This window comes from Diabrotica virgifera, chromosome 2 (genome assembly GCF_917563875.1).
Source record: "Diabrotica virgifera virgifera chromosome 2, PGI_DIABVI_V3a".
NCBI lineage: Eukaryota > Metazoa > Arthropoda > Insecta > Coleoptera > Chrysomelidae > Diabrotica > Diabrotica virgifera.
In genome coordinates, this window is record NC_065444.1 from 179,083,074 (window position 1) to 179,098,086 (window position 15,013).

The following is a 15,013-nucleotide window of genomic DNA, read 5'->3' on the forward strand; positions in this document are numbered from 1 at the left end:
TATATAATTACCCTATTTTTACCTGTAGCGATTTAAACGAAAAAACTGCCATTTTTGACACTTATTTGTTAATAACTAAAATTCTCGTCCGAACTGTGACGACAATTTTGTATTTATAATGTATTAGGTATATATGTAGTACCCAAAAAACCCATTTGAAACCTGGTTGCTCACGTGTCCTGACAAAAACCTTATTTCTCTGGACTATGTTCTCGTGCGAACCTTAAACGTGCCATACGGTGTGCCCTCGTTAACAGTGGAGCAGTGGAAAGATCATTTTGCAGGTGCCTAGCTGTATCATGACGTGAACGAAAGTCTGCAGATGTAAATAGGTTCGTGCGCTTGGGGCGTCCTGGAGTTGGTCTTCTTGTGAATCTTCCATTTTCTCTGTACCTTCTAAAAGCTCTTGAAATGATGGATTGGTGGATTCCCAGAACATCAGTAATATACTGCTGCTATCGTCCATATCCAACTAAAGAATTTTTTTCTAAGAACGCAATCCGCGTTAAAAAAGCATGAAGACTTAGAACACAGATCAAATTCTCGAACAAAAATGTCCAAAATAAATATTCTCTCTTATCAACGTTTCGTTTGCTTCTTTTATGGCACAAACACGCTTCAACTTGAAATGTTTGGGTTTGTAGACAACTAAAGAGGACCATAGACGAGTATTAGAACATTCTGTTAAATTATAAATTACTTTTAAACGTTTTTCTGGTTTAAAAATTATGCACTACTTTTCGTGATTAGTATAGTTTGTACGAATATAATTTTATAACGGATTAGCCATAGCCAATACATTGTTTTTATATTACACATCTTAACTACAGATAGTTTTTCTAGTAGATTTTTCCTGTTATTTCTGGTACACACATATTTAGTTACTTTTTTTAATTATTTCATCCATGATAAGGTTAAATAATAAAGTACTCAGGGGATCGCCCTGATCTTATCTCATTCTAATCTTATCCTATTGCCAGCTTTAGTTGGGTCAGTTAGTTAAAATTCTACTTATTATACTTTTAATGTGTTGTTCTAGTAGATGTTTTAAATCGTTTTAATTATTTCTAGACGTATCTACCTCTCTTGAGTATACCAAATGGATAAAGTTCTTTAATTTGACCCTGTCAAATGCCTTCTTAATATCCACGAACCATAAATATGCCGGTTTGTTGTATTCTAATGATTTCTCTTGAACTGGCCTCATTAAAAATATGGCGTCGGTGTACGATCTTCCCGACCTTGTTGTTTTTCTGCTAATGTTATAATTTTATTGTGTTTAAAGTAATTCTCCGGGTCCTATTTGTCTCCTTTTTTAAAGAGAGGTATTACCATGCTTGATCTCTCTTGTGGTATCCGGTTTTGATCTATTAATTTTTGTATTAAGTTTAATAGTTGTTTAGTCAGATCTTGTCTTGTTTAGGCCCATCTCTAATTGAATTGGTAAGACGTGTTTATGAGTGCTCGTAACTTTTATCAAGTTTTGTGATTATTACGGCTATAATTAAAAAGCTTTTAAAGCGCCAAAGAAACCATAAACTGACAAAGTGAAATTGTGCAGAAAGTGAGTCAAGAAAACAAGCAGAATAATTTGTAAGTACAATTTCTTATATTTACATTTATTGAATAGAACAAAAATATCGCTTGCAAATTAAAGAACTATAAAAACCAGAAACTAATTAGTTCTGATAAGGTGACTTGATTTTGAGCCATCGAGGCGGGCTCGCCACTTTTTCGCAAACCAAACTGTTACAAAATAACGATTGGACTATTAAGTAACGGGAGTGAATATAAGTAAGTGAAAAAAATCTGTATGTGTACAATTTCTTATATTTATTGGGAAAGAACAAAAATATCGTATGCAAATTAACGAACTATAAATAACAGTAACTATTTAGGTTTGATAAGGTGAAGAGCCTCCGCGCTTTTGAGGCGGGCTCGGCACTTTTTCGCAAACCGAACAGTGACAAAACACCGATTGGACTATTAAGTAACGGGAGTGAGTAATACATGCACGCTGCGCCACAAAAAATGGCTTCGAATTTGTTAACACCGGTAAAAATAATGGATAGATACAAAGTGGATTCGGACGACGACACATCAGAAGACCATAGAAAGAGGAACAGAGAAGAAGAGGAAGAATTGTTCCAAAAAAGTAAAAAAGTGTCTAGATCGCCTAACAAAACCCGTAACGAAGATAATAAGCTCGATCAAATTATTAAAATGATGCATGACTTAACCACAGAAACAAAAAATTTAACAACGGAAGTAAAAGAGATAAAGAATGAACAGAGAAAGTACTGGGAGGAATTAAACGACCTGAAAACAGAATTGGAGAAAGTTAAACAAGAAAACCAAACTAAACACAAGGAGAAGGAAGAAATGAAAAAAGAACTAAACTATATGAAAATACGTGTACAAAGACTAGAAAAGGAAAGGAAAGTAAATAATGTTGTAATACAAGGCTTGCCAATAGATACAATCGATAGAAATGCACTGAAACAAACTGTAGGAAACTTCATGGAAAAAGAAATGAATATCAATGTTCAAATCGAAGAAGTTATCAAACTGGGAGAAAAAACATGTTTGGTCAAACTACAGAACAAGTTTGAAAAAGAAAAGATCATGCAAAATAAAGCTAAACTAAAACACATAAAAGGCAATAAAGTATATATAAATAATGACATAACAAAAGAAGAACTACAAACACAGAAAAAAATAAGACAAGTCGCAAATGAAGAAATTAATAAGGGTAAAAGTGTTACAATAAAATATAATAAATTAATAATAGATGGAAAAACACACAAATGGAATCAATACAGCAACCAGCTAGAAGAAGACCAGGGAAATCCAAAAAACTAACAGAAGATGAAAATACACAAACAAAAGCACAAATCACGACAGACAAGGCACAGAAAAAGGAATTGAGCAAGGACGAAAATAGAAATAGAGCAAAAACGAAAGATAAACATGAAATAGACATAAGAGAGAACATATTTATAGGTGCATGGAATGTAAGAACCCTACACGAAACCGGCAAATTGGAGCAGGTAAGCCAAGAGATTGATAAGTACAAATTAGACATTGTCGGACTAAGCGAAACAAGATGGAATGGTAGTGGATCAACCCGAGTAGGTGACCAACAGCTAATGATATATTCTGGGAATACGGATGTAAATGACAAACACGAAAAGGGAGTGGCAATACTACTAGCCCAAAAGGGGAGAAAGGCTCTAGTAGAGTGGGAACCAGTGTCAGAAAGGATTATTTGGGCGAGACTGAAGGCAAGATATTATAACATAATAGTAATAAATGTATATGCTCCCACAAATAAAAACGACGAAAATGAGAAGGAAGAATTTTACGAGCAACTACAAACAACGTTTAATAAGATTAATAATAAATATAGAAGAGATATAAAAATAGTAATCGGAGACTTTAATGCAAAAATAGGAAATGATAATAAAGGACATGAACATGTGATGGGAAAGGAGGGAATCGGAGAGAGAAACGACAATGGAAATCGATTAATCGAATTTTGTGAGCAAAATGAACTTTTAATAGGCGGAAGCATCTTTAAACATAAGCGGATACATAAGGAAACATGGAAATCACCGGGAGGGAGATACAAGAATCAAATAGACCACATAATAATTGAATATAAATGGAGAAGCTGGCTGCAAGATGTCAGGAGCTTAAGAGGTGCTGATGTGGGATCAGACCACATGCTAATCAAAGCGAGACTAAAAATGAAATTAGCCAGAGATAAAAACCAAAAAATCAGCAGAAGGAACAAGTACAACGTTGATGCCCTAAAACAAGAATGTATAAGAAATAAATTTAGTGAGAAACTGGCAATTAACCGAACAGTATCACAACAAACTGGAGAGTCAGTCGAAGAAACATGGAAATATTTTAAAGAAGTGATGATGAATACAGCAAAAGAAACAATCGGATTAAAAAGAAGACAAAATAAAAAATGGATTACCAAAGACACTCTACTACTGATAGAAGAAAGAAAAAAGATCAAAGAAGAAATTCTACAAAAGGAAGGATCGGAAGAAGAGAGGGCACTTGAAAGGAAATACAAGGCAAAAAACGCAGAAGTAAAAAAAACAAGCCAGAAAAGATAAAAGAAACTATATAAATGAGATGCTAAATATATCAGAAGAAGCAGCGAAAGAAAACGACTTACGAACACAATATACAATCATACGAAACTTAACAGGAAAAGCACAACGAAATATACGAGAAGTAAAGGATAAACAAGGAAATAGAATAAAAAATGAGAAAGAAATAATACAAAGATGGAAGGAATACTTCGAAGAGATATATGCTAAGCATGAAATAACTCAAATCATAGAAGATGAAGTAGAATCACCAGAGCTAGAAGTGAATATTGGAGAAATTACAATGGAAGAAATTGGAAACACTCTAAAACTACTAAAAAATGGCAAAGCCGCAGGAATCGACAATATACCCATTGACATAATAAAAGCAGACACCGAGCAGTCAGTAGAGATGCTACATACACTTTTGAATAAAATATGGACGGACGAAGAATTGCCAAAGGAGTGGAAAGAGGGATTGATTATAAAAATACCCAAAAAAGGAGACCTGAGCAAATGCAACAATTGGCGTGCAATAACACTACTAAGTGCCACATCCAAAGTGCTGACCAAAATCATTTTGGAAAGATTGAAGCCGGAACTAGATAAAAAACTGAGAAACAACCAAGCAGGCTTCCGTTCCAACCATTCCACTATTGATCACATTTGCACCCTTAGAATTATCTTGGAACAAACAAATGAATGGAATAAAGATATAGATGTGAGTTTTATCGACTTCGAGAAGGCCTTTGACCGTGTAAATAGGGCACAGATGTGGAAAATCCTTAGATTATATGGGATACCACAAAAAATCATAAACTTTATTAAACTCTTCTACGAAGGATACAAAGCCAAACTAGAACATTCAGGTGAAGTAACAGAAGAGATATCCATAGAAAGTGGAGTCAAACAGGGTTGTGTACTATCCCCTACCCTATTTCTTATTATGATAGATTGGGTAATGAGGAAAGTAATCGACGATCGAACAGGCATCAGGTGGAACCTTTTCAAACAGCTAGAAGATCTCGAATTTGCAGATGACATCTGCCTTATAACTGAACACCGAAATCATATGCAAGCAAAAATTGACAAATTGGCACAGTACTCCGACACGATCGGACTTCGAATAAACACAGAAAAAACTAAACTTCTAAAAAATAATAACCATCCAAATAATAAAATAATGATAAACGGTAAAGAAGTAGAAGAGGTAGACAAGTTCACATATCTGGGATCTGTCATGGAAAGGAGCGGGGGGTGTAAAAAGGATATACAGACGAGAATAACAAAGGCGCAACACGCATTCAACGCTTTAAATAAAATTTGGCAAACAAACGAAATATCGGAAACAACAAAAATTAAAATCTTTAACAGTTGCATTAAAAGTATACTGCTCTATGGAGCAGAAACATGGAAACAGGACGAAAATACAACTAAAAAACTACAAACATTTGTAAACAAATCTCTAAGAAAAATCCTAAAAATATACTGGCCAAATAAAATAACTAATACAGAACTATGGGAAAGGACAAAGCAAACTAACGTATCTACTACAGTCAAGGAAAAAAAATGGAAATGGATCGGCCACACTTTAAGGAAAGACCAAAGCAGCATAGCAAGACAAGCACTTGAATACCAACCAGAGGGAAAAAGAAAGAGGGGCAGACCAGACAACAGCTGGAAAAGAACAACAACGAGAGAACACGAAAAAATTGGACTAAGATGGGGCGAAGTCAAAAAGAGAGCAAAAGATAGAAGAGAGTGGAGGGAATTAGTTCACAATTTATCCAGAGAATAAAAACAAAAGAAGATGCGCTGTCCCGGCCAGACAGCAATCTTACACTTTTGGCCAAGAAACGCATAAGCGCCCAATACTCCACAAGGAGGGATGGAACGAGAGAGAGAGTCAGATCTTGTAGTCTTGAATTCCGTCGATATTCTATCCTCTCCTGAGAATTTTTTACTTTTTGATGTCCTTAGCGTTTCCTTTACCTCTCCGTCCTCGATATTTATTGCTTCGTTTCTCGTCACTTCTGGTGTTGTTGTAAAAGAAAGTAATCTTCCTCCTGAGTGTGATTCGTTTTTATCAATTTGTTCAATTATTTTCTTTGTCCTCTGATAATTCTCCTATATACATAATGTCTGAATCTTCAAAATACTTCAAAATTTTTTGATTCTTGATTGTAGTCGAAATCTATTTTTTAGTTAAGAATAACACATTATTTTGTTTTATGTTACTTCTGATTTGTTTAACTTTCAGGTTGGTACCGCCATTAGCAGCAGTCCTACTTTTTAAAATAACTTGGTGGCGCCACGTTGGAAGTGGTCCAAACTGGAACAGGATTGTTGGACAGGAATATTTATACTGTAGAAAAAATATGTGGACTAACTTAATATTTCTAAATAACATAATAGATCCTGAGCATATGGTAAGCACATAAACAAATTATGGTATATTCGATCAACTGTACAGCGTTGTCGACATAATGTGGCACTACTACATAATGTAGTAGTTGTCGTTATTACTTGGGGTCACTTCTCTTTCGTCAAGGAATTCAGCATTACAAGATACCAACTCATCAACGTTTACAACTTTTAAGCAAAGATCCGCCATACCATAGACATACCATGGACGCAATACGAACCCCATTTAAAAAAGAAGACGACTAATGCGTACATGCAGTCATAACTTAAGGCGCCGAAATACTTTTCTTAACCCAAGCCACAGCAACCAAACATAGAGTGAAACATAAATGGGAAATAGAATTTTACAAGATGTTGATATGTCATATAAGGGGATGCAAACGTAGTTAGAGCAAAAATAAATATTAACATGAAAGAAGAGAGGAAAAGAATATTTAAAAAAACAACGCGAATAGATGCCTTTAAAGTAAAAACAAATGAAGAGCAATTCCGAGAGGTCTTAACGGATAAGTTCAAATATGATCCTTCACATAATCAAGATGAAATTGACGAAATTAACAAAAACATCAATAAGAACCTTCTCGAAGTCGGACTACAGGTCGCAAAGAAAACAAGTACTAAAGAAGACAAAGTAAGCAACGAAACTAAACAACTAATGACGGAAAGACGACAACTTCTAACGCAAAACAAACGCCATACTCAAGAATACATAGAACTTAATAAAACAATTAGAAAAGAACTAAAACGCGACTTACAAAAATGGAACGAGAACATAATAGAGCGAGTCATTGAAAACAACAGAGGCTTAAAATGTCTAAGACCCGCATTGGGTGTTCAAAAAATCATTAAAATTAAAGACGCCAATAGTAAGGAAGAGGAGGACAAATATAAAATAACAAAAATAGTCGAAGACTTCTACAAAAGCTTGTACAGCTCGCAAAACCAGCCTAATGAATCAACAAAGGAGAACGTCAAAAGAAAAATAAAAAACGTGGGATCAGAAGTACTACCAAATATAAAGGGCTTCGAAATAGGAAGAACTTTAAAAGAACTAAAAAATAATAAAGCTCCAGGACAGGACGGTATAATTGCCGAGCTCTTGAAAACAAGCAAGACAGTAACAATCCCTATACTAACAGAGCTATTTAATAAATGTCTCCATAATAGCAAGATCCCTAAAGACTGGAACGAAAGTCTAGTAATACTTTTACACAAAAAAGGGGACAAATGTGACCTACAGAATTATAGACCGATATCGTTGCTCAGTCAAGTATACAAACTATTCATGAGAATTATTAACAACCGGTTGACCTACAAAATGGACAATTACCAACCAGTGGAACAGGCTGGCTTCCGCAAAGGATATAGTACATCAGACCATCTGCTGACAATGAGAACATTGATAGAGAAGGCAAATGAATACCAACTACCCGTATTTCTTGCCTTCGTAGAATATGAAAAGGCGTTTGATAGTATCGAGATGTGGGCCATAGAACAAGCTATTAATAATTGTAGAATAGATTCGAGATATAGACAACTAATACATAATATATATGAAAATGCAACTATGATAGTACAACTAGACGAAAATACAAATCCCATCCCTATTAAGAGAGGCGTGAGACAAGGAGACGTAATATCGCCGAAGCTTTTCAACCTAGCACTAGAAGACGTCTTCAAAACGTCAAATTGGTCAACCTATGGCATTAACGTTAATGGCAAGAAGCTAAATCACCTCAGATTCGCTGACGACATTGTGATTATAGCGAGCTCATTCGAGGAACTGCAAATTATGATAGAGGAACTCGCAGGCAGCTCCCAATACGTCGGTCTAAAAATGAACATGAAGAAAACAAAAATAATGACAAACACAGATGACCCCAGACGCATAACTATAAATGGCAGTGAGATAGAAAAAGTCCAGGAATATATCTACCTAGGCCAAATCCTGAAACTTGACAAAGAAAACCAAAGTGCGGAAATTAATAGGAGAGCAAGACTAGCATGGGCAGGATTTGGAAAACTTGGTTGGATACTTAAGAACTGCAAAATACCTCAATATTTGAGGACCAAAGTGTTCAACCAGTGCATCCTTCCTATCATGACATATGGGTGTCAAACCTGGACCCTAACCAAGGCAAATATGAATAAACTAGCTACAACAGAAAGAGCTATGGAAAGAGCAATGTTAGGTATACGACTGTCAGATAAAAAGAGGAGCGACTGGGTAAGATCAAAAACAAAAGTCGAGGACATAACAACAAAAGTTGCCAAACTTAAATGGAGCTTTGCAGGCCACACTGTAAGACAAAAAGACCAACGTTGGAATGCCACGATACAACATTGGAGACCTTACCAAAGTAAATGACCGAGAGGAAGACCACAGATGAGATGGGTTGACGATATTAAAAGAGTAGCCGGAACGAATTGGAAATATGTTGCTCAGGATAGAGACCGATGGAAGGAGTTGGGAGAGGCCTATGTCCAAACGTGGACGATAGAAGGCTAAGAAGAAGAAGAAACGTAACACAATTTGAAGAGCATCTCCTCGGTTGCTCAGAATCGGAAGAGATATGGAGTGGCTCTTAACGAGATGTTATTAATATTCTCTTATTAGCTTAGAAATAAAAAAATACAAAAATCAAAATAAGAATGTCAAATAAATAGAAATAAAATATTGGGCGCCACTGGATACCTGATAGTAACCAAAAATTACAAAAATAGAAACGTAAAAGAAAAGATAACTAACTCAAAAATTAAACAAAAAAAACATAGTCAATATAAAATATACAAAAAACTTTTAGCGTGACTTACCTTATCTATGTCTTTACTCAGAAAATTCTGTGTTGTACTTACGAAACAAGGGAGAAGGAAAAGAGAAATAATAAAATTGCATTTTGCAAATCAAACATTTTTTTATTGAAACAAAATGAAACTAAATCTGTGATCTCTTACGGTGTTACAAATAGAGATCGTGATTACCAAAAAAATAAAAAATAAAAAGCATTACATAGGAAAAATAATACCTGGTACATCATAGTCCTCTATCTTCTTGGTTGGTTTTAAGTCCAAGGCCAATTCACTCCACTAAATGTCACTTTACATCTGAATAGATACAACAACAGTACATCAGGTTACTCCCATAGTTTATAGAAAAAGTCAGCATTGAATTTATTTCTCAAAACAAAATGGCACTAGTCATACAAAACTATTAAAAAAATGGTTTTTAGTATATTAAACAAGATCAAAAAATACTAAAATAAAAGCAACTCCGTGCTTTAATTGTGGTGTTAAAACTAGTAACACAAAAGAAAACTCCTAACTCCTGCTTGCATGTAAGAAAAATTTATAATACCGATATTGGTATAAGATATCGCGTTCGCCGGAAAGCAGCGGAACGCGGTGGCCTGCGGCTTGTTTACACCATACTGGAACAAACATTTTAACTCCAACATAAAGACTTCTGCAATAAAATTGCACAATAACTTCACTATACTCAAAGAAACTGAAACATTCACCTTTCAGGTACTGCAATCCTGCAGACCTTCCGAGGCTAGCTCAACTTGACTTCTTCCTGGCTCAAACGTAACTGTCTTCAGCCCAAACGTAACTGACCCTCCTCGTCCCAATTCAAGACGAGATCACTAAACAAAATGCCCCTTTTAAAAATCATTTGATTTTTCCCATCAACAATTGAACGACCAATTACAGACTTAAGACACTCAATTAATCCAAATCTTGACCAATAGAAAAATGAAAATTACGCTCTAGGTTAAAAAACCCTCTGACGCACACCAAAACAGCTCGTACAACTCTGAAGAGAACAAACAAACACATCTCAATAGTTCGTACCACCTACTTTTCCCATGAAAAACCTGATTCTAGCAGTTCCTATGACCTTTTTCTCACGGATAACTCTAATTTATAAAAAAAAACACTTGGAACCGTTGGTAATACTCAGAGATACTTATTTCTACAACGGTATGCACTATATAAACAAACCAACTACAAAACATCATATTTTGGTCACCAGAAACACTTATAGAAGAAAACTTTTTTTTTTACTTAGAAAAGAGTTTACGACTCCAATTATTTTGACGGTATAAGATAAAATAAATATAACAAGGTCCCTCAGATGAAAATAGATATGATATCCACGCTAAAACCCCGAGAACGTACGATCGACACAATACACAATATTTAACATCGTGAGAACGGAAAGGATCACAGAAGATCCAATTCTACTAGGGATGGCGGTTTTTGACAAAACACCGGTTTTCGGTTATACCGGTTTTTTTGCTTACGGTTTAACCTGGCGGTTATAACCGGTCAAAAAAAACGGTTTTTGGAAAAACCGGTTTTTGGTTTTTTAATCCAATAAGTTACAAAGTTACATTTACAATACACTTTAGTTTGCGATACTCAATTCGACTCGATATCAATATGATCAAAATTAGTACTATCGAAAGAACATGTAAAACTAAAAGTTTTATTACTTTTTAACACTTTTGTATATTTGTAGAAAAGGTACATTTTAACTCATTTAATACTTCCTGTATGAGTGTATCGTTTTGAAAACGTAGCGAAAATCTTGGAGATTCGTATTCGTAATCAGTAATTCGATATTCATAGTCAGAGCATTATTTTTGGTAATCAGAAAAAGTCATTCACCCACTTTCAATGTCAAGAGTGAAAGAGTTTCAGTATCAAGTGTAAAAAATAGATGATATTTGCGTCTAAATCAACCAGATCACTTCTTATGTAAATATTATGAGTACAAATACCTTTTCAAGGAAATATTATAATAAAATTAATAATTGTTTCTGACCGATGTGCACTTTCAGTTTGCTTCTGTATTTTATAAAATAAAATAAAATTTGAATTATGGTTTTGTTTGGAATAATTATTTGAGAATAATAATTATGATTTGGATCCAAAAGAATACCTAACCTAATACTAATCACCGTAAAAACCTAATAACCGGTTTTTACTTTAAAAAGAAAAAACCGGTTGGGACAAAAAAACAACCGGTAAAACCGGTTATTGCGAAGTAAAAAAACCGGTTTTAGTTTTAAACCGGTAGGTTTTTCCTATCCCTAAATTCTACGCGATACACGGTACAATTCCTGAAGCGGATTTTGCAGATAGGGTGGAAAAAAATAATATTAGGGTTTTGAAAACGTTAGTGACTTTGGTACCCGTTACAAGAGTAGCTAAAACAAGAACGGGACGATCATACTTGGACTGACCTCAGAGACAGAGTTAAAAACGTGGAAATAAGAAGAAGGACAGGCACCACTGATGTCACAAAATGCATAGCATAATTGAAGTGGAACTGGTTCTGGACATTTAGCCAAAATTAATGAGGTCAGCGGGCCCAAAAAATAACAAGGAAACTCTAATCAACTAGACAAAGCAGAATTAAATGGACAGATGACGTCAAAAGAGTCACTGGGAATTGGCTGCAAAAAGCTGAAGACCGACAGAACTGGAAGAAATAAGGGGAGGCCTATGTTCAAGGTTCGACCCAAAAGACTGCGTAATGATGATCTGATAGTCAGTAAAGCTTCATTTCTCCTTAAACCTCCTACCCTTCCTCTTCTGAAAACCGTTGGAAACGAACCCTTTTACGTATACAGTAATCAAAGGACCCCGCAACACTCCTTATGGAAAAGTAGTCCCGGTCAAACTTAATGAAACTGTGGTCAAATATTAGTCCTCAGTGAGTAGATTAAAAAAGTCCATGGCACCTAGGTCTAAGAAACTATTATTATCGAGCTACAGCCTTCTGAAATTCTAAAATTCAGGTACTCGGTTTACGTTAAGTGCACTAATTCACGGTCAAGTGAATGAAAATGTCTATTACTGAAAGAAGACAAACCATATTCTTTATGCATATTTGGGTGTTGCATATGAATTTGTGGTTAAAAATAGATGCATCGTATTTTAGTATTCACAAAACCTACGAAAAGTCCTCAGAAAACTGAAAATGTGCGATAGAAAATGCGCTGCTAGAGTGACATAAGAATTATCATGTTTTCATGAATTAAAGGAACGGTCATATTATTGAAAGAAGAGGGATCTATTTACCCCGGTTACGCGGTCCAGAATTAAAGAAAAAATTGTTGAAACATGATTATTACACGTTGAAATATGTTAGCTGATATGCAACTTAATACAGACAGACAAATTCAACCCAATTAACTCGACAGTTAGGAATAAAGGGAACTTATTGCATATGTTACTACCTATGCCTTTTATGTAGCTTGGGTTTATCTATTTTATATATTTTGGGGTTGGTATTTTATTGGAAGTTGTCCGCCTCCCCCAAGGAAAATGTTCCGCCATTGCTACTGAAGTATCCTGATATGTCGTGAGTTAACACGACATATGACGCATCTAACTGAAATCAGCAAAATTTTAAGGTACAGATAATCGAAGATGACATAAACCCGATTTTTCCATAGAAGATTGTAATTAATATTTCGCGTTTACCTACTACCATGTATGTACTTTGTTTTTTCTGTTGAGTTCTTTTTATTATTTTTGGTGCCACCTATATTCTTAGATTGTATTATCAAGACTTACTAAGTACTACTGTTTTACTTTATTTTGAGTTTTGTGTACCACCGCAAATAATGATATGTACCACCGTAGTATACGTACCACAGATTGAGAACCGCTGATCTATTTGCAAAAACTGCTGCTTCGTCGGCATATCTAATGATTTTTAGAGGCACTCTATTCTACATGCGTGAAAACCTGAGGCGTCTTGTTCTGCTCTAGCATGACTTGTTGTGGTTGTTCCTCAATTTTCTGAAGGTGCTTCAATAGCAGTGGCGGAACATTTGCCTTGGGAGAGGGGGCGACTTCCAATAAAACACTAACCCCTAATTACATAAAGTAAATAAACCCAAACTACAAGACATAGATAATTTAAATAATAACATTTGCAATAAGTTCCCTTAATAATTTTCCTGTCTAGTTAATTGGGTTGAATTTGTCTGTCTGTAGTAAGTTTCATGTCAGCTAATATATTTTTTATGTTTCAACAATTTTATATTTAATTCTGAACCATGGTACGGGAGGAATTACCCTATTTTCCCTAGATCCGCCACTGTTTAGTAGTTTTTTAGAGATAAGGCGGAACTGCAGCTATGCTGGTATTAGATAAGTCTGAACCATTCATGGAAACATGATAATTCTTATGTCGCTATAGCAACACATTTTCTATCGCACTTCTTCAGTTTTCTGAGTACTTTTCGGAGGTTTTCTGATGACTAAAATACGATGCATCTATTTTTAACCACGAATTCATATGCAACACGCAAATATGCATGAAGAAAATGAATCTGTCTTCTTTCAATAATAGATATTTTCATTCACTTGACCGTGAATTAGTGCATTTAACGTAAACCGAGTACCTGAATTTAAGAACTTCAGAAGGCTGTAGCTTGAGAATAATAGTTTTTCAGACCTAGGTGCCCTGGAATTTTTTAATCTACTCACTGAAAACTATCATTGACCAAAGTTTCGTCAAATTTGACCGGGACCACTTTTCCATAAGGAGTGTTGCGGTGTCCCTTGCTCGAAATAAAAACATAATCATTATTACTTTCATTGTGAACTTCAAACATGGTATGTGGCACTCGATACGCAATATTACATCCTGCTTTTGCTAGGTTTATGGTATATAAAAAAGCATGAAAAATATATATTCCATATTATTGGTGGTTTATTATCTACAACTATATTAATCACATTCTACATCAATTATATCAACAAGTTCGAAGCTTTGAACATACCAAGGGCAGAGTAAGTATCCTTCTTCCTTTTAAATGGTAAGTATGTTTCTTCCTGCTAAATGTGCTTCGATTTACGTAGAGCATCACCTTAACAATAATCAATTATTTATATTGAGCCGGCCACTCACGGTACTGCGGTGTCGTTCGACAAGATCGTCGATGATATCAATTTCTGCAGTACTACTGCAGCAGACAGGTTAGTCTGTCTGTGGACAAGTTGTACGATTTCGTTGGGTGGACGGTCACACACGATAAAAATTTTTGCCAATTAGTCGAATTCGACTATAAACAATTCGAATTAACAATAATCAATTATTTATATTGAGCCGGCCACTCACGGTACTGCGGTGTCGTTCGACAAGATCGTCGATGATATCAATTTCTGCAGTACTACTGCAGCAGACAGGTTAGTCTGTCTGTGGTCAAGTTGTACGATTTCGTTGGGTGGACGGTCACACACGATAAAAATTTTTGCCAATTAGTCGAATTCGACAAAGTTGAATGAGGCCGCAGTACCGTCAGTGGCTGGTTTTAGACATGTACATCAGTTTTCTCTTAAAACCAAAAAAAGTCTTGTTAGGAATCACAAAATTACTAAGTGACAAAAAATGTAAACATCGGGATATATTTATCCGATTTTAATAATTTTTGGTATGCTATTATTGGAGTGTGACA

At 35.1% G+C, this 15,013-nt stretch overlaps 1 protein-coding gene across 5 annotated transcripts in view; it reads left to right on the plus strand.

Moving 5' to 3' along the window:
• Window positions 1-15,013, plus strand: part of LOC114337262 (nose resistant to fluoxetine protein 6-like) — a 202,714-nt gene that overhangs the window by 123,195 nt on the left and 64,506 nt on the right. For 3 of the 5 annotated variants that reach the window (XM_050642947.1, XM_050642952.1, XM_050642950.1), the window contains exons 6-7: window positions 6,370-6,538; window positions 14,155-14,348. In XM_050642947.1, coding sequence (XP_050498904.1) covers window positions 6,370-6,538; window positions 14,155-14,348 — 363 coding nt within the window. The remainder of the gene's footprint in view (window positions 1-6,369; window positions 6,539-14,154; window positions 14,349-15,013) is intronic. The other 2 variants (XM_050642951.1, XM_050642949.1) reach the window with 2 other exon arrangements.